Source organism: Chlamydotis macqueenii, chromosome 2 (genome assembly GCF_036417535.1).
Source record: "Chlamydotis macqueenii isolate bChlMac1 chromosome 2, bChlMac1.mat, whole genome shotgun sequence".
Taxonomy (NCBI): domain Eukaryota; kingdom Metazoa; phylum Chordata; class Aves; order Otidiformes; family Otididae; genus Chlamydotis; species Chlamydotis macqueenii.
The window spans coordinates 44,636,640-44,656,802 of record NC_141557.1 but is presented as its reverse complement, the minus strand read 5'-3'; the positions used below and the strand labels follow the sequence as shown (position 1 = coordinate 44,656,802).

Sequence of the window (20,163 nt, the reverse complement as noted above, 5' to 3'; positions counted from 1 at the left end):
GGAAAACTTCTGTTCCTTTAAACTTTGAGTTATTTTTTGTTCTCCCTTTCCCCAGTTATTAGCTGGTCTAATAAGAGATGCTGTTTCTTTCTAGAAACCTTGCTTTGAAGAGATGTCAGGCTCTTATTCCATTGCTGCTCCAACATCTTTCTAATCTGCTCATAAAACTATTTTGTCAAAGTTGATGCTTTTGACCAAATCACATCACTAGATCTTGACTGAGGCTTTCACTCAGCTTGAGTGAAACCTCCTTTTGTAATGGGGTAAGAACGCTCTTTGGGATTTAGAAATGAAAGATCAAGGTGCTTTTGTCTGCTCTGCTGGTGGAAGTGGTCTTGCCAGCAGAAGCAGTTATTCCCCCTTTGCTACACCTAGTATGTGAGCAGAAATTGGCAACAGCAGGGTACAGCACAAGAATGACCAAGTGTTGATCAAAGGACTTGATCAGTTTAGTGCAAACTATCTCCACCTTCCTTAGGTTCCGTGGGATCCAGAGAAGAGATGAATTTTGTATTTATTAATAGGAAAGAATAATAGAGCAGCACTGATTATGGCAGCACAAAACAGGACAGGAACAGACATTCTGGTGTGTGGCTTTTTATATTGTTTGGGGAGATATTAAAATTTTTCAAATAAGCACTAGAATAAAATAATCTCCGATTTTTCTTTACTGATTTCTCAAAGGCGGCTATGCTTAAAGATCTTGAATTTTGCCTCTATCAGCCAGGTGGCACTATTCTGGAAACAAAGAATTTTCCAAAATGTACCATGGTTACTACATTAAATGAGTGAACAAAAATTATATCTTTAAAGAGAAGAAGGCATTTTCATTTCTTCTTTCAATTTTTTTTTTTTGGTATGTTTTCTGAATTTGACTGAAAAACATGCAGCTATGGATCTCCAGTAGACAAAAGTGGAAAGCATAGATATAGGATTGATTTAATTTTTTTGTACCTGGTTTATTAGTTTTAAGCCATTCTGTACATCCAAACACTAGCATTTCTTATATATGTACCATATAGTCATTTAACTGTTGATCTTTTAAATCTTTCAAAATGATATGTTGATATTAACTTATTATTTAGGAATATCTGCTTCAGATGCTAAACCTTGGATTTTGAGTTACACTGAAGGCTAGCAAAGTATCGTGTTTAAACTTACTTGCATGTTGGGAGTGTAGATCATCTATTTCAATTTAGAAGTAATATTTACAAATAAGTTAGACTTCTGACCATCAAGTTTATGGATCCTTTTTATGAAGAGGACATAATTTCCCCTTTCGGTAGTATTACCTAAGTCGAGTTATAAGTGTCTTCAAAACATGCAAAATAAAAACTTTATAATGCAAAACCTACTGGGATTTATTTGGTCTTAGAAACCTAATTGCAGAGAGATCTGCCAATAAAAATACCTTTTTTTTTTTTTTTTTTTTAAATTTCATCCAGCATTATGTGTGTCTTAGAAAAAGTGCCAATGTGAAATTTTGTGGTTGGTTGGGAAGGGCAAGATGCTGTTGTTACTGTTCTTATTTTGTTTAGGATTGCATGCAGCTGTTGTCTGAATAATTGTGGTAGTTTGAAATAGCAGTGAATAATTCACTACTTATATACCAGTACCATTTTTCCATTGTTCTTGCAAGGTTTATATATTTCAAATGAAGTTACTTTGAAAACTTGTTTAATGTTTCCTGTTTTCTGTCAGTTTTTTTTAACCACTTCCTTCACACTTACATCCTTTACACTGTGTTTGCTGTGAGGAGTGAAAAATAATTGTGTTTTATAGCTGAGTTGCCACAAACCTGTGCTGGCTTAAATGGAGCATTCAAGGTCTATATGTTTACACTATCAACATTATTTTAGTTCTCACTGTGCTATGTCATGCTTTCATTTTCTCAAAGACCTACGATATGCTGCTTCTGATGGGCAAAAGTTATCCTATTGGTGCTGCATACCCCAGTGAGGTACCTCTGAAGGTCATCTGGTATAATCCCCCTGGTCAAGCAGGAACACTTAAGTCAGTTCCCTGAGACTATGTCCAGATGGCTTTTGATTATCTTCGATCATGGAGACTCCACAACCTCCCTGGGCAACCTGTGCCAGTGTTTGGTCACCCTTACAGTAAAAAAGTGTTTCCTGATATTCAGAGGGAACCCTCCTGTGTTTCAGTTGGTGCCCATTGCCTGTGGTCGTGTCTCCGGGCACCACTGAAAAGAGCCTGGCTCTGTCCTCTTTGCACTTTCCCTTCCGGTGTTTATATGCTTTGATAAGATCCCCTTATCAGCCTTCTCTGCTTTAGGCTCAACACTTCCAACTCTCTCAGCCTTTCCTCAGCCTCTCCAGTCCCTTCATCCTCATGGCCCTTCATTGGACTCTCCAGTATGTCCATGTCTCTCTTGTACTGGGCTCCCCAGTACTGGACATAGTACTCTAGGAGTGGTCTCCACCCGGGCTGAGAAGAGGTGAAGGGTCATCTCCCTTGACTTGCTGGCAACAGCTCTCCTAATTATTGTGATTCACTATTATGGTGATTAATTAAGTGTTTGTCTCTTAATACAGACACCTATAAATTGTTGCATGAAATGCTGGATGGCAAAACACAGGAGTGAACTTAGCCATCACTAAAAAAATTCTGCAAACACCTGTGATCTAAGATCTGTAGGCTGATCTCTGGTCACTTGTAGGTAGTACAAAAGCTGCTGGAAGATTCATTAAATAAGCTTTCTTACTTTTTGGGAGGGGCACAAAAACTGTGAGTCTTTCCTTTTTTTTTTTTTTTTTTTTTTTTTTTTTCTTTCCCTTAGCTGTGGCTGTAGCAATATGTATGTTTTCCATTGTGCCTTTACCTTTAACAAAGTGGCAACTTGCAGTTGACCAGAAAGAGAGCCTTTTTAAAGATATTGTATCATTCCTCAGGTTGATTGGTTGAGTTTAGTTGCCTGTTGAGTTGCAAACAAGTGATTGGATCTAGTTAAACTGTGGCACAGAAAATAGACAAGGGAGCAACCCCTTGATTTGCGAGTCTGCATATGAAGGGGCAAGACAGAACTCTTGAACTTGTCCTCCTGAAACACCTACAAACATCCAAACACTTGGCTTTGCTTCCATAAATGAGGAGAAGCTTTCTATAATATGATACTGGGGGGCTTTTGAAGATGACCCCTAGATAACGTCTTATGACATAATAAGGTCTGCACTAAGTCTTCCAGTGATTTTTTCTGTTTTCAGTCTTCACATGTAGATCAGACTTACTTAGGCACACTACTTTCTTGCTTCCTAGTTATTAGTATACTTTTAAGTCTGCTTGGACTGCTCACTTGTGTCCTTGACACTCCAAGCTGAGTCATTGTAGTAGCCATGACTGCAGATGCAATGAAGTTATTCTTCAGCCACGTCATGGTTTAGCCCCAGCCAGCAGCTAAGCACCATGCATCTGCTCACTCACCTTCCCCTTTCCCTGGGAGGATGGGAGAGAGAAAAATATAATGAAAGACTTGTGGGTTGAGATAAGGACAGGAAGAGATAATTCAGTAATTACCATCATGAGCAAAACAGATTTGAGGAAAATTAACTTAGTTTGTTACCAATCAGACCAGAGTAGGATAATGAGAAAAATCCAGAGATTTTAATAATACCTTCCCCTCACCCCTCCATTCTTCCTGGGCTGGCTTAACTTCACTCTCTATTTTCTTTACCTTCTCCCTGCCAGCAGCGCAAGGGGACGGGGAATGGGGGTTGGGATCAGTTCATCATCACATATTGTCTCTACTGCTCCTTCCTCTTTGCTCTCTTCCCCTGCTCCAGCATGGGGTCCCTCCCATGGGAGACAGTCCTCCACAAACTTCTCCAGTGTGGGTCCTTCCTGTAGGCTGCAGTTCTTCATGAACTGCTCCAGTGTGGGTTACTTCCACAGGGTGCAGTCCTTCAGGAACAGACTGCTCCAGTGTGGATCCCCTGTGGGGTCACAAGCCCTGCCAGTGAACCTGCTCCAGCATGGGCTGCTCTACACAGGTCATGCCAGGAGCCTGCTCCAGTGTGGGCTTCCCATGGGGCCACAGCCTCCTTCAGACATTGACCTGCTCTGGCATGGGGTCCTCCACGGGCTGCAGGTGGTTCTCTGCTCCTTGTGGACCTCCATGGGGGGCGGGGGGGGGGGGGGACACAGCCTGCTTCACCATAGTCTGCATCACAGGCTGCAGGGGAATCTCTGCTCCTGTGCCTGGAGCACCTCCTGCCCCTTCTTCCCTGACCTTGGTGTCTGCAGAGTTGTTCCTCTCACATGTTCTCACTCCTCTCTACCCACTGTTGGGCCAGGCTCCAATGCCTGTGTGGGAGGCCAGGGGCAAGGCTCATGTGCTGCTGCCTTTTTCTCCCTTTTAAAATATATTAGCCCAGAGGTGCTAATCCTGTTGCTGATGGGCTTGGCCTTGGCAAGGTATGGATCCTCCCTGGAGCCAGCTGGCATTGGCTCCATTGGACATAGGGAAAGCTTTTAGCACCTTCTTACAGAAGCCACCTCTGTAGCTCCGCCCCCCAACCCAGCTCAGCCCACCACAGCTGTAAAAGTATGGTGAGAATATCTAACTGTACATTGTGTTATAGCAAACAACAGGGATTTTTTTTTTTTTTTTGCATTTAGAGGATCAGTTGGAGTCTGTTTCTGAAAAATTTTAAAAATTATTTTTATAAAGTAAATGTACATACATGTTTATCTAAGTAACTTTTCCAAAAGTAGAACTGTATCTGTCATCACAAATCCTTCCAAATTGAAATACTGAGAAGTGTATGTATATCCAAGAAAAGAACCCATACGTATAAAATAGAAAATTTATTAGGAGACTACCTTCTAATAGAAAATACTTAAAGATGTTCAGTATCTACTCAGTGCAGTTGAAACTTCAAGGACTGCTAAAGTTTCCTGTATATGATGACTTTATGGAACTTTGTTGTCTTACTGTGATTGCTATCCTTTTCTCAGGACTGTCTTGTTGTTTTAAGCTTGATTGCTTAGAATATTATTTTCCTTCTGTTTAAACTTTTTATATGCTTATTTTTAACTTATGGTTTAATTATATTGCTCCTCTCCCCAATATTTTTCTCTTGGCTTAAATTTAGTCAATGTATATTGCTTTATTATAGCAAACATTATTTGTTTGTAATTATGAATACTATGTGGACTCTTCTAAAATACTTCATGCTGAAAGGAGACATGAAGCATTCTAATCTAGTTTTGTTGTGGAGGGACCGTCCAACAGAGTACTAGGATAGATTGCATCACAAAATGGATGTTAGACAAAGTTAAAAATCTAGGAAAGACATTGATATCCAAAAGATGACTATTCATAAAAATTCATAAATCCATTATGTTTTATGTGCTTGCAAAAATGAGTTCCTGTGATCTGTTGTGTGGAGACAGATAATGCGCCAAACCTTTTTGTCCACTTTCAAACTAAACAGTAGGAGAAAGACATAAGTAGCTTACCTCTTAGGTGGAACTACCTATGTGTCTTGTGAGGCTTTAAAAAATCCTATATTCTAGAACATTCAGTTTTCTGGCATCAGGCTAGCAAAGTACTAAAGTACTTACCGAATCGTAGACATGTGAATAGTCATTGAATTTGTAGGAATACATGACACAGTGTACAGTCTCAAAATGCTCAGTACCTATAGGATTGAGGCCCTAGTAAGCATAACAGAAATCAAATAATTGTGTAAGTTAATAGCATACACTTACTACAAATTAGAACTCTAAAGAAAATTACCATGTAGTGTTTCTGCTCTTCTGTCAGCTAAACCATATGAAGAATGGGTTGTAACTAGCAAAATTGAGTAATTGTTCTAGGGATGAATGCGTGTGATTTACATTATTGAATAAAATTGTAGCCACCCCTCAGCGTTAAATGCATGTCAGGTATTTTGGGTAGGCCACAGAAAGCAAGATGCCGGTGGGTAGGCCACTTAGTGTGGTTCCCTCTTGCAAGCCCTTCCAGGACAGAGCTGGTGTGCTCTGCTTCCTAGGCCACTGCCAGCTGCTCTCCCCTCTTCCGTCAGGAACTGTCTGCTTGTGCATTTCTTTCACTTCAACCACTGGTTTAGTTTTACTGGGTACGGATCTGTGAAATGCTAGGGTGTAAGATCCAAAATTGCCATTGAAATTTCCAGAACATGAAGTTGTAGCTGGAGTTTAAGAGCACAGCCTTTTCTCTAAGCATATGTTGGTGTTATTTATTTTTGTGACATATAATATATATTTCAATATTTAAGCTTCCTGTATTGAAGGCAGTGAGACTTGTGAAATATTATCTTCTAGGCAAACTATATGGACCAGTTGGAGAAGGTCCAGAGGAGGGCTATGAAGATGATCAGAGGGCTGGAGCACCTGTCTTATGAGGACAGGCTGAGAGAGTTGGGGTTGTTCAGCCTGGAGAAGAGGAGGCTCCAGGGAGATCTGATAGCGGCCTTCCAGTACCTCAAGGGGGCCTACAAGAAAAATGGGGAGAGGCTGTTCAGTAGGGCCTGTTGTGATAGGATGAGGGGCAATGGCTTTAAAATAGAGGGAGGTAGATTTAGATTGGATATTAGGAAAAAATTTTTTACAATGTGAGTTGTAGAACACTGGAACAGGTTGCCCAGAGAGGTGGTGGAAGCCCCATCCCTGGAAGTGTTCAAGGTCAGGCTGGATGAGGCTCTGAGCAACCTGACCTAGTCAGGGATGTCTCTGCTCCTTGCAGGGGGTTTGGTCTAGATGACCTTTAACAGTCCCTTCCAACTCTAACCATTCTATGATTCTATGATTTGAACTAAATATTAGCTTTTACAGTAAGTAGAAACCTTCATGCCCAGAAGTGCTTCTTTTTCATCTTTTGGTATGCCATTTCATTGGGGAACAAGTCAGTTGTTAAATATTTTTTATTTTACACAAGCAGCAATTAGAAGGAAAGAAGACAACTACTAGAGTGTAGTAGAGATCACTATTAATTATGTTAAATTTGATGGATATTTTAAAAAAAGCAAAAGCATTCCAAACTTTGTAATATGATTGGTGTAAGAAGGTAGTTTTACATAAATTGTTTAGTTTATTATTTACCATTAGAAGTAGCAAAGAACTTTTTAAAGCAACACTACTGAAGGAAAAACATATCTGGTTCAGTTTCATTGAAATAAGTAACTTTCTTCATCATTTCTTACTTCATGGAGTAACATGTAAACAATACTGAGAACTGTTTATGCTAGTCCTTCAAAAAGGAATGCACCGTGAATACAGATCTCTTTAATAATCTGTGCCTACCTGTGAAGAAATGAGTAATGAATTCTTGTCCTCTGAGTGACCAGGTTATCTTCAGCTTTATCTAACACTTTGCTGTCAAAGATGTTACGCACCTCACGCTGTTGTGCATATCTGAACTCATGAATTCAGATGCTTTTTTCCCCTAAAACTCTATAAAAGCTGTCAAACAATGGAACTACTGTATTTTGTACTTTAGTGGAATCCCAAATTCTGTAAGTAACATTGATAATCAAGAGCGCTGTAGTAACCCCAGTATGCATATCAAGGATACAGTTTTGATGGTAATTGTCTGCTTCCTCAAAGTTATTTTAAAATATGTACTATATATTTGCAGACATATGGAGTTTGGGGGTCATCCTCTTCATGTTGGTTTGTGGACAACCACCATTTCAAGAAGCAAATGACAGTGAAACTCTGACTATGATAATGGACTGCAAGTACACAGTGCCACCTCATGTGTCCAAAGAATGTAAAGAGTAAGTAGAGTACTAAAGAACTTGAAAGCATTTGTAGAAGTGGATTCTCATTACCTTTGGGAGTTCCCCATACCATATTATCTGTGTGTGGAATATTCCTTGCCTGTTAATAATATATTATGCCTACTGCTACTCACAGAACACTGTTAGTATTTCTTCATGTCAGTTGAGTAGTTTCTTGGGCACCAGCATTGCTTTTTTTTTTTTTTTTTTTTTAAATTTATTCTTTGTGTCTCTTCTTACTAAGGTTAATTCCATGATATTTTTGGCCAATAGGTTTTCCCATACTTGTGTGAAACTTTATTTTGATTTTACACAATGTATCTTTCTTTTATGTGTCTCAGTTGTCATGCATTTTATAAATGATTGGAGAAGCTGCTCAGCAGTGACTGGCTTTGGCTGCCACTCTTGCTGGACAAATTACAAGGTGTTGCTTAGAGTATTTTGTGGCAGAGCTTAAAAAGGTAATGATTCCTATAGATTTATGTTCAAAATACAAGTTGTCAAAACCTGAGTATATCACAGCAAGTTTTGCTCATCTACTACTGAAATTGCAACTCCAAATCAACATTCTAGGCAATCAAGGGAGAGAAATATTCTGTCTGCAAATACCATATGCCACTTGGGAATCATGACTCATTTTGATGTGTTGTTTTTCTGCAGTGTTCATTGCAGCTTTTTTTTTTTTTTTGTCATGTGTTTCAATATTTCACATATTTCCCTACTGGTTAATGACCTTTTCAGTCCTGTTAATATATATCCTAGTTGCATCACCTAAAATATTCTACAGTGTTTTCTCTGTTCTTGACTCTGCAATAGAGTGTCTTTTCATTTTCAATTTGAAAATCCAGATGCCTTTAGAAATGCTTGAAAAATGCATTTGGTCCAGTCAAAAAACTAGAGCAGCATCTAGGATTCTGTTGTTTGGCACGGAAGGAAATTTGTTCCAGCTATGGTAATAATGACTGTTCCTCTCTTCATCTATCATCTGTGTGGTCCAGGAATCTAATGCATAGTGTGATGCCATAGCTGGTTTTTGTCATAGTGTCCAGCATTTCAAGTAATGTGGAAAAGCTGCTATCAGTGCTCTCAACAGCTTGAAGAGCTTTACATACAGGAAGAGGTTTAAAATACAGTACCGGAAGAGGTTTAAAAGAGAGCTCTTATCAGAGAGTTACATCGAATGACTCTCTTGAGATGCTGCATGCTGTGCTGAGGGCAGGAAACATTTTTTGCAGCTTTTTGCTTAATATATTGGCTAACGCTAACTTGCTTCAAGGCTCAAGTAGATCTGCTTTCTCTATGCGATGCATCAGCAATGTACAGTCAGTTACCCAACTCCTCTATAGGTTAGGTTTTCTTAGGGAAAAGACTCTGGGAATGTTTAAACTTCCTGCCTGGAGTTGAAAGCATTCTTGGTGGTTTGGGACGCATAAGCAAGGAGGCACATATGGTACATTACTGTGGTTTTACTACAGGTGTCATATAAAAAAATTCAAATGAAGTATACAGTTTGTTCTCTTTCTGACATAACATTAACAAAAGCTAAGAAAATCAAGGTTCCCATGTTTCACCCTGCCTTTTCTTTTGGTAAAGGCAGAGACTACAGCTACTAAGTATATATGTGATGTTCTATTTTTTACGGTAGAATTTTAAGAAGTCTGAATTAAACTTCACTTTTCATTCCATACATGATCTCACACTAAAAAAAAAAAAATTAAAAAATTGTGATTACCTTTGTGATTTGTGTAGCCTTACAGTTTTAAGTTGCATGGTATAGTATAGTTAGTGCAATAAAAAGCATTATGTGAGAACCGCAAAACATGTTCCACATGTTTGAGCAATAAAAGTTTCATTGAAACCTTGTCACCAAAACTGTGTATCCATGTTCTGTTTGTTGTGCAAAGCCAAAAATACCTCTCCCAGTTTAGGAAGTGAACAGAGATGTGCTGTGCTATTCAAGTGTTCTTTCTCTGTTTATTTGGGGAATTTACGCACTTCCTTTCCAGCATTGTAAACACCTCAGTATCAACCCATTAGTAGATTTGTGACTTCTTCATCCCAGATAGTGTTTTGTTTTGAGTTTATTTCTCTGTGGATAGAACAGACCACTGTTCTTTCAGGGATACTGAAGAATCTAATGTCTGATAGCTATTTAGAATAAAATATTTCTACTTATGTTGCCATTCCATATTCTTGTTGACAGCAGCAATAAGAGAAAATTATATTTCTATTACTTTACAGACCAGCCTGTAGGCCATCTGTGACAGTTCCCCTATAAGACCTATTAAAAACAAACAAACCAGAAAAATCAAGTTAAGAATCTAAGCGTTGTCAATGAAAACTGCAGTGTTTATGGTATTTAGAGTTTTTAATACGTAAATAGTTTCAGTTCAGCAATATTTGGAATCTTTGAGAATAAATAATTTCCCGTCACATTGTTTACTGTAGAGACTTCTAAAGATCTATGTGATCTTAGAAGTCCGACAGCAGAAAATTTCTTTCTAATTTTGCTCTTAACAATGGCTGCTTTTTAAACACGCGAGTGCATTTTGTTTAGATTTATTTTTTATTCACAGTCTAATTACACGGATGTTGCAGAGAGACCCGAAGCGAAGAGCATCTTTGGAAGAGATTGAAAACCATGCGTGGCTCCAAGGAGTTGACCCGTCTCCTGCAACAAAGTACAATATTCCTCTTGTGTCATATAAAAATCTGTCTGAGGAGGAACACAACAGTATAATACAACGCATGGTTCTTGGTGATATTGCAGACCGAGATACAATTGTGGAGTAAGTTGTCAGTTTTCTATATGCAGTATGTTTTGTGCATCTGTCATTTCCGATGAAAGAATGTCATGAGAACCTGGCTACTTCAGTGTTTAAATATCAAGTCATTCAGTTAACAAACAAAATACTACAATCATGCTCTGTGATAGGATATTCTAGGATGAGAAACACTTAAGTAGATGCAACCTTAGGAAAAACTTCCAAGAAAATATGTTGGAACTGTGTTCGATTCCTGCAGTAGTTTGCCATCTTGAGTAACGTGAACTGCTTTGAAATCCATGCTTTTACTTGTGTTTCATATCTCACGCATATTTGGAGGTGATAAAATTCTAGCATTTTTCCCTTAGTACATTTCCAGTGTACCTGAACCTTTTATTAATTTAAAATATTAGTCCTTTTATCTATATAATGCAAAATAGTCATTGTCACTGATTAGGCTTACTAGAAAGCTACGTAGATTTTTCTAATATATTTAAAAAATCCAAATTTCCAAAGCATTCTCGAAATTGAAAGAGGGCTTAAAATTGTTTTTTCTGTTTGCTTGAGTTTACACTGGAAAAATTCTTACTATCTTATGTTTTGGGGGAGGTGGGAAGCAGCACTCTTGCTTCTTAAGCTTTTAGCTGTGTAACAGTTGCATCCTTTCTGTTAGAAGGATGCTTACTGGCTTATGAAATTAATTTTATTGTAAACTTAAATGTGACAGTCCTAAAATAATGAAGAGTTTTTCCTTCAGTTGTTGCATAAAAAAAAATAGTAGTGCTTTGTGGTTGTATGTGCCAGTGGGAAGGCCCACCATTAGTGCACAGCATTAATGAAATACAATGTTATTATTTCAAGACTGTTCAATAAAGGAAGAAATTTTGTGGATGATATTCTAAAGATATCATCATCCAACTGTAGGTGAAATTACTAGACTTATTGGCTCTTTATTTTTAATAAAACCAAGACATGCTTGTCAAAACATCAAAAATACAGTTCTTCTTTCAAGTGCTCTTCTGGCTATGAGATGTACAGCAAGGTGTGCGAAATGCATGTCCAGTTTTTAGAAAAACATTGATGTATGGTTTGTTTCATGTTTTGTACTTTCCTTAGGGCACTGGAAACTAACAAATACAATCACATCACTGCTACTTACTTCTTACTAGCTGAAAGGATTCTGCGAGAAAAACAAGAGAAAGAAATTCAGACCAGATCTGCAAGCCCTAGCAACATCAAAGCTCAGTTCAGGTGAGAATTTAGGGGTCCAAATTTTTTTTTTTTTAACTTGGCTTATTGAGAATGTTATTGAATTGCTCAAGTAGTGCTTTCTTAAAAACAGTAAAATACTTACTCATTGCAAATTTTAAATGTCTTTAAAGTGCTGTGGATGCTTCAGAAGCTGTTCAGAAATTAGTTACCAATAATATTTTCAGGAAATGCATAATCAATTTGAAGTCTGTATCTGCAGTAGTAAGTTTTCACACCTGCTAGGAAAGGGCATGTTCATTGACCTTCAGTTCCTTATACAAATTGTGTATGTGATGTCCCTGGAAAAAATTTAGTTGCATAATCCATAAACATGTTCATGGGGAATCAGTTATAAATAAGAAATCACTCTGAATTTCATGTTATGGTTTAGCTGTTAGCGTTGGGTTTTAATGGGCTGAACATCCCCTAAATCAAGCCTAGAGCACACATCTGTAGGTTATGTTCTTTTTAATGTCAGTTGATATGCCTGTTGTCTAAGGAGAACTGTTGAATTAATTGCTTTAATCGCTCATTTAAAGATATTGCATTAGATTTTTTTTTTTTTTTTTACTTTGACAAAATCATTATTAAAAAACCTTATAGTAAGGTTCCCTGAGACTTCGAAAGCTTCAGTTTGTGACACAGGAAAACTAAAGGGGGAAGTGGGATTCTGACATGTAGTTGGTATTGATTAGTGCAACCAATCTATTTGCTCTGCAACCAGTTATCAAAGTATCCCATATTCTCAGTTACAGCAGCATATGCTTTCAAAAAACAAACACAAAGTGAGTAGTATGGTAACTATGGTTACTATGGTACATTGATATTGGAGTGTGCAAATTTTGAATAGGCAATAATAAATCCAGGCCAAGCATCAAATGTGTCTAATAATAAGTATTATAGTTAAAATAAAATAATTACTTAACAGGAAATCTTTTGAGTTTACCTTCAAACGAAAATTCTAAAACTACAAAGTTTGCTTTTAAATTGTTTTGTTTTTTTCTCTGCATCAGTGTCACTGTGTCAGTAGAAGAGCTGCTCTCTTAGATGACTAACTGGAACAAACAAGTTCATTGAATCTAAATCTTCCTATGAATTTGTAAAGTTTAATGGAGTAGTTGAAGCCTGCCTAATGAGCATGAATTTTCTTTTCATGACAAGGACATCTGCGTAAACTCAAACTCTTGCCCTTAATGGTGCCCGGTAGCTATTCCTTGTCTTCATGATGGCTCTAAATTCAGAGTGTTCATATAGAATGACCTCATGGAAAAGACAATAAAGTAGTGCATTACTTTGATTTTGAAACTTCAAAAGATTAAAAAAAAAAAAATTAACCTACTTGCAACCTGGCGCTTCCCTTCTGTCTCACTCTCTCCTCAGGCCTACTGGCAATAGCAGGAGGGGGGAAGGGAAGGGAGGCAAACATGGGCTGCTATGAGAGATAAACATACTGTAGTGAGGAGGTTTATTGCCTGGAAGCTACAGTACTGTTAGATACTATATTTACCCTTTATTGTGACAGCCACAGAATTCTCTTCCTTTTTTTTTTTTTTGCTGACAAACCAGCCTGTTCATAAAGCACGATAAATACTTGAAACATTTAGATCTTCATTTTCTGTCACTTTTGTAGTTATATTTCTAATTTATTTAAGTCCTATTTGTTAATCACTGATGGTTGTTTGTGTTTAAAATACCCAGCACAAGTCATCAGAAAACTAGGTCAGTGGTTCCCAGCGTTCCTGGAGTCAGCTGGGGCCTAACAGAGAGGATGCCAGTGTCAAACCAAGGAGCACCACAGCCTAGGCTCTGCTTCTTGTCTGGCAGCTTGGGTCGGAGCTGTTGGTTGTGTGGCCTCCCTCCAGGCAGAGCTGGTCACTGGAGAGAAACTACTGGGAGGATACCAGCAGCTCCCAGTGCCCAACGAGACAGGAAGGGAGCCTGTGCAGCTCCTCCCAGGGAACGGACTACACAGGTTTACAGGGGTGTGTTGGCAGCCAGGCCCTACTGTTGAGAGGATCCTGCTGGATTTTTGTATGACTGGTTTGCTAAGCAAAACTGAAGCTCACACTTCCAAACAAAGTCTGCAGTTAGGCTTGATGAATTTAATGTTGGCTTTAATGAAGTACTCATCTCCAAAGTTCATACAATTGGGAAGATAGTTGTCAATTGTTACCTGCGTAGACAGGCATCTCACACTTCAGGATCCTTTGCTATCCAGCCATTACAGAGGGAGCCTTGAGCAAATGCAGTCCTAGTGCAGGTGTTTCCATTAACTTTAAACACTTAAAATAACATGCTTAGAATAAGAATAGCAAAGAGGAATCTCAGCTTTCCTTGTTTCTTCAGCTTCACCTCTTAACACAGCAGAGATCAGGAAAGTTGGTATGATCCCTCAGTCTTTGTATGCAGACTGTCCAAGGAGATATCTGAGGTGATGCTTGGTGTGAAACATTCCCTGTCTCCTCCCTGCTTTCCTCCTATGCTTTGCTTCTAAACTGGGCTACAAAGTCATGGAGACCTTTCTTTTGGCACACCCAAAATATGGTTCGGAATGTCTTGTAATACACTATCCATATGTGAACAGAGGTCTCTACTACGGTTTTTCATGCAGTGTGATAAGAGTATTGTAGTTACGTAAAGTTAAATGATTGGCAAACTTTTTAAACTTAAAGATAACTCTTACTTTCAGAGGTTAGAAGAAATTTCTCAGTCTCCACAAGAAATGTGGGGCGTACACTGAGCGAAGCAATTGAAGAATTATCCAGTGTTAAGGTGTTGGTCTTTCTGATTAGGCTTTCAAAATAGAGCTTGGTCTTAATGAGACTTACTGAAAGTGAGAGAATGTTTCTTCTGACTCAACACTTCAGTCTCACTCATTCTAACTTAATTTTTATATTAAGAATACTGGGGAAAAAAATAGAAGCTTCAGATTAAAAGTAGTTTGCAATATTATCTGATTTAAGTTGTGCTTAACTCAGCTTGTATCTTCCTCAAGGTACTTCAGATTACATAATTTTGTCTCAAAGAAAATAAAGTTTTTTTTATTGCTTAATTCATTTTCTGAGAGCAGTGAAATCTTAAGATTTCATTTGACAGTAACCGATTTTTAAACTATGCTTTTGTGTATATGATGTTCCTTTCATATAACAGCATTTCTAAAGCAATAAATGTTTTCTGAGAATGTTTCCTTTTCATCAGTTACTCAGTACTGTTATGTACAAACGTGCCACTCAGCAGGCCCATTTGTGTGGCAGTACTTGTGCTTCTCTTGCACAGATCTTACATTTTCTTATACGGTTCTGAAATGCTTGCCATGATCTAAGTTTTCTTTTATCCTTTATAATTGTTTATGTAGGCAATCGTGGCCAACAAAAATCGATGTACCCCAGGATCTGGAGGATGACCTTACAGCTTCTCCTCTCTCCCATGCAACTGTTCCTCAGTCGCCAGCTCGCACGGCTGAGAATGTTCTCAACGGCCACAGAAGCAAGGCCCTTGGTGATTCGGCAAAGAAAGAAGATATCCCTGAATTAGCTGGGCCGGCACTTGCAACCGTCCCATCGGTGAGCTTAAAACCCACTACAAGTGGCCGGAAGTGCTTGTTCAGAGTAGAAGAAGATGAAGAGGAGGATGAAGAAGATAAGAAACCTATTTCTCTTTCTACTCAAGTTGTTCTGCGCCGTAAGCCTTCAGTTACAAATCGTCTGACTTCGAGAAAGAGCGCACCAGTCCTCAATCAAATCTTTGAGGAGGGAGAGTCAGATGACGAGTTTGACATGGATGAGAACTTACCCCCAAAGCTCAGCAGGTTAAAAATGAATATTGCTTCACCTAGCACAGTGCATAAACGCTATCACAGGAGGAAAAGCCAGGGCCGGGGCTCTAGTTGCAGCAGCTCAGAAACAAGCGATGACGACTCAGAAAGTAGGAGACGTCTAGACAAAGATAGTGGGTTTACTTACTCCTGGCATAGACGGGATAGCAGCGAAGGGCCACCTGGCAGCCAAGGAGATGGTGGGGGACAAAGCAAACCAAGTAATGGAAATGGAGGAGTAGACAAAACGAGCCCAAGTGATAACAACAAAGGTGGGGGGAGTCCGTCCGGTAGCTCCAGTGGTAGCACCAACAACACTTCAGGTTCCACTCGGAGATGCGCTGGATCTGGAAACTCGATGCAGCTGTCGTCTAGAAGTGCAGGGGAACTGGTTGAGAGCCTGAAGTTAATGAGCCTATGCCTAGGTTCGCAGATTCATGGCAGCACTAAATACATTATTGATCCTCAAAACAATCTGTCCTTTACCAGTGTAAAAGTACAGGAGAAATCAACGTGGAAAATGTGTATAAGTTCCAGCGGAAGCGCAAACCAGGCTTCATCGTTGGGCAACCTAAAATTTTTCTCTGACCATATGTCAGACACGGCAAATGAATTGGAACGGATAAAGAACAGGAACTTGAAAAACAATGTGCTACAACTACCTCTCTGTGAAAAGACGATATCTGTGAATATTCAGCGGAACCCAAAGGAGGGGCTGCTGTGTACCTCCAGTCAAACCAGTTGTTGTCACGTCATTTGACAATGACCTGACTTTAATAGCTCGATCTACTTGACAGCATCCTTCTTCCTGTTCAGAGCTGTGAACACCTTGTCACGGATCCCCTTTTGTTGTCTTAAGATTTTTAAGTGGGCTTCGAGCAGTTATTTATTACGTTTTAATTTTGTGTTTGCTTGTTGGTATGACAATGCATGGTCTTTGCATGCTGCTAGCCGCTATGTTTTTCTTTTTCAAAAAAGCAGAATATTTTATTGTGTAATTTTTACATTTATAATTTTAATATGGAAGATCTGGATTAAATTAAATATCTGGATCCTAATGTAAGTGGAGCACTTAGAAGTTTCACGTTCTGCACTTAAACTAGAGAGAGAAGCTTTTGTTTGCTTGTGAAATGTTAATCCTCGTTCTGACCTTCTGTGATAACAAAAATATGTGATATGTGGCATACTTCTATGTGTCTGAAACAGAACCAAAGCAATAATGTTTTGATGCTGAAAACTCCTCGGGGAGCTTTCAGATGTTCCAAGGCTTGTACAAAGCAAAGATGCACTGAAAATTAGTGATCTTGAAATATGATTTTAAACCCACACCTATTTGTCTTAAGCTATGATATGGATAAAGTTGTGGCTCAAAAATCAAACTAAAAAGGTCTTGTTTTGCTAGAGGCAGTTTTCTTTTTAAAAAAAAAAAAAGGCAAGTAGATTTGTAAGGCAGCTTTCTCCCATAGAAATATGTTAATATTACAAGCAGACAATCTTCTTTTTTTTAATATAACAAAGGTAAATTATGAAGTCTACTTCTAAGTTTTTACATGCTAACTGAAAATAATGTATTTGTATGAATTACTTCTGTTATTGGTGTATCATGATACTTAATATTTTAGGTTTTTACCTTGTAAACCTTCCCCCTGTCCTCTTCTCTGCTCCCTGAGATTTCAAAAGGCAATAAGGGATGGAAAACCTTTAGCTAATTGGATTAAAATAGAAATTGTTATTGTCATTTACATTTTTTCTCATTATTACTCTTTTTAAGACTTAAAATACTGCTGTTCCCCACATGTACACCACTTAGTTTCCCTCAGTAATCATGCTTTTTCATAAAGTCAATTTAAAATAGCATTATAGGAAAGTATTTATTTTACAGCTCTTAGCCTTTCTGTCGGGTTTCCCATTGCCACGGCAAGGTCTTGATTTAGAGTATTTCTGTATGAAAGGATACTTTTGACCAGATGAATTAACTTTGTGGAATTTTATTACGTAGAATAAAATATATTGCAGATTCCTAGTTTTGGGAAGGGCAAGAATGTTTTATTTTTTCATGCTGTGCACTGGGTCTTCTAAGCAATGCTAGTGAAACTGGTGGTGTTATGTAGCAGCACCCTGGGCAGACATTGGATGTCTGAGAGGAGTTTACACTGTTGAGCATCTTGTAACACTTGCAGAATGGTCAAATACAAAGCATTTCACATCCACCGCAGAGTGAGCAGAGCACCAAAGAATGGCTTGGTCATAATTTCTACAGCTCATGACAGCTCTTCTTGATTAGTAAAAGACTTTACTAAAGTAGAGAGCCTGAATTGCATGGGGTATTCTTACTGGCTAGCCTAGCCAGGGATTTTGCATACTGCTTCCTCGACAAGGCAAAGGATAAGCCTTTTTACTTCTTTAAGTTTTAAACTCTAGTTGCAGTTTAGTCAGTGTGATATTTATCAAGCAAAGGCTACAAGAACAGATGTGTGGGTGAAGCCATAGAACATATTTGCGTGAAATTTTTGAGCAGGGATCTTACCAAGGGCCAGAAATGAGATGTGTGGTTCACGGACGGTGAGCGTAACATCCAACTAGGAGACAAGTTTATAAAGGGCATTGGCAATAAACTTATTTGTTGCAGCTTTTTTTTCCAAGTATTGTAAATACTCTTTCCTGATATTATGTACAGCCTTGGAATGGCACCTTTTAACTGACCCCAGGTGTATTTTGTTTCCGATGTTTTTATATACGACTGTATATATGGTGCTCACTTTAGAACAGCAGTGTTGACCATTTATGCTGCATTGTTGTATTATAGCCTTATAGTTGTGTGTGGTTGGTTGAACCTTTGGGCGTACAGATCTTCGTCTGAGTGGTGTCCTTTATCCCTTCGTTGACAGGTGAATGATTGTGCATGTGGTGTCTGTTGTGTTCTGTTGTCACGTAAAAGGAAGGGCGAGAATAACCACTACATTAAGATAATATTGGACCAAACTATTTAGAGCAAGTAAACAGTTTCTTGTACCCCTTAACGTGTCTTTAAAAGTTGCATATAGTTATGGTAGTGTATAAAGTAAATATTGTGGAAAAACAATTAGTCTTGTATTTTTCTGTATGTGTGTATATAAATATATATATAAAAATAATGTACCTCTAGCAACTTAATCTGTATTTAAGATGTGACAATCTTGACACAGAATTTTAAGAGTAGCAGTATAAATAAGCAGAATTAATGAACAGAAATATAAAAAATTCTCACCAAGAAAGAGTCCATGTGTGTGTGTTAAGAGGGTACAGAAATATCAGCTGATCTTATTGCTTCCAGCAATGTTTGGCTTTTTCATTGTATCAACATTCACGGTGTGCGACAGAAATGGAAAATCCAGTTAATAAAAGCGATATCTTGATTGATGCATAACCTATAATTTCCATGTCAATGCAGTTTGTTACTCCTGGTGTTCACTGCCTACGGGTGGCACAAGCGCCCAGCCGTGTCCCCACGTTGCAGCGCATCGGAGGTCAGACCTTCGGAGACGCCCTTGCTGGGAGTGAGGTCTCAGTGCCGCGTACACGGATCAGGTTCGCAGACAGTAATAAATTAAGATAGAAAACAGTAGAAATGTAAGCTCGATGGCCTGGGAAAAATACAACTTTGTGTGTGGACGCATGTCAGTTTGCAAACGTGTTATTCTTGCATAGATCAAACTTGTTCATTTGGACTTAAAAGTTGTCACAGCAGCTGGCATCTGCTAAAATAGGGTTTTGTTTAAAGGTTGAGGTGGCTTCGGAATGATTTAAGTGGTTTGGTAACCTTTACAAGCTGCTGATGAGCTAGAGAACATTTTTGATACACTTGCCCAGCTCACCATCTTAGCAAACCTGGTGCTGCTCTGGCAGCTTGTGCCTAGGCAGCTCTGGAATACAAAATAAAATGGGTTTCAAAATCTCGGTTTAAATATTTGCTGTGCGTGTGCCCAGGTAGGTCAGATGGGTCCTGATGTCTGTTACAGTCACAGGAGGGACACCTTACCCAGCTCCACTCTAACTCCTGGGAAAAAGGGGCTTTACTTGTCTCGGGTTTTTCTTGTTAGATGAAATGAGTGGCTGTATACCAGTTTGCCAAGTCTACATTGGTGTGTAAACTGGTTTGGTTTTCTTTTTTCTCTTGTGAAGATGATGTGACGTGAAGTTTCACCAGTACACACTGAATATTTTTTAACCCAAACCTAACCCAGTACTGTTCTTTGCAATGTAAAATGGGCAGCAGTCAAAACAGTATTAGCATGAGCACTGATACAGGGCAGAAGAGAGTAGGAGAGCGTGCTGACTGCGTACCAAATGATGGGCACCTGAGATAAAGCTGTTGTCACCCAAACCACCCAAGATGTACAACCACAGAGCAAGATCCAGCTCTGCATGCACGCACGCTCTGCTCTGTTTCTGCTGTCACATGCAAGAGGACCAAGGGGTTGATTCCGCATATTTACTGCAACTGCTTCGCAGTGTGCATTTTACAACTCTGTCCCACACTGCAGTGTAAGACTGCCATGTGCTGGAAAACATCTGCTCCTGAACAGTTAGT

The 20,163-nt window shown here is 38.8% G+C and overlaps 1 protein-coding gene across 4 annotated transcripts in view; it reads left to right on the top strand.

Moving 5' to 3' along the window:
* Positions 1-19,006, top strand: part of SNRK (SNF related kinase) — a 41,800-nt gene extending 22,794 nt beyond the window's left edge. For all 4 annotated transcript variants that reach the window (XM_086742762.1, XM_086742765.1, XM_086742764.1 and 1 more), the window contains 4 exons: positions 7,619-7,760; positions 10,340-10,552; positions 11,645-11,779; positions 15,135-19,006. In XM_086742762.1, the coding sequence (XP_086598888.1) occupies positions 7,619-7,760; positions 10,340-10,552; positions 11,645-11,779; positions 15,135-16,353 (1,709 nt within the window). In that variant the 3' untranslated portion in view covers positions 16,354-19,006. The remainder of the gene's footprint in view (positions 1-7,618; positions 7,761-10,339; positions 10,553-11,644; positions 11,780-15,134) is intronic.
* Positions 19,007-20,163: the final 1,157 nt, after the last annotated feature.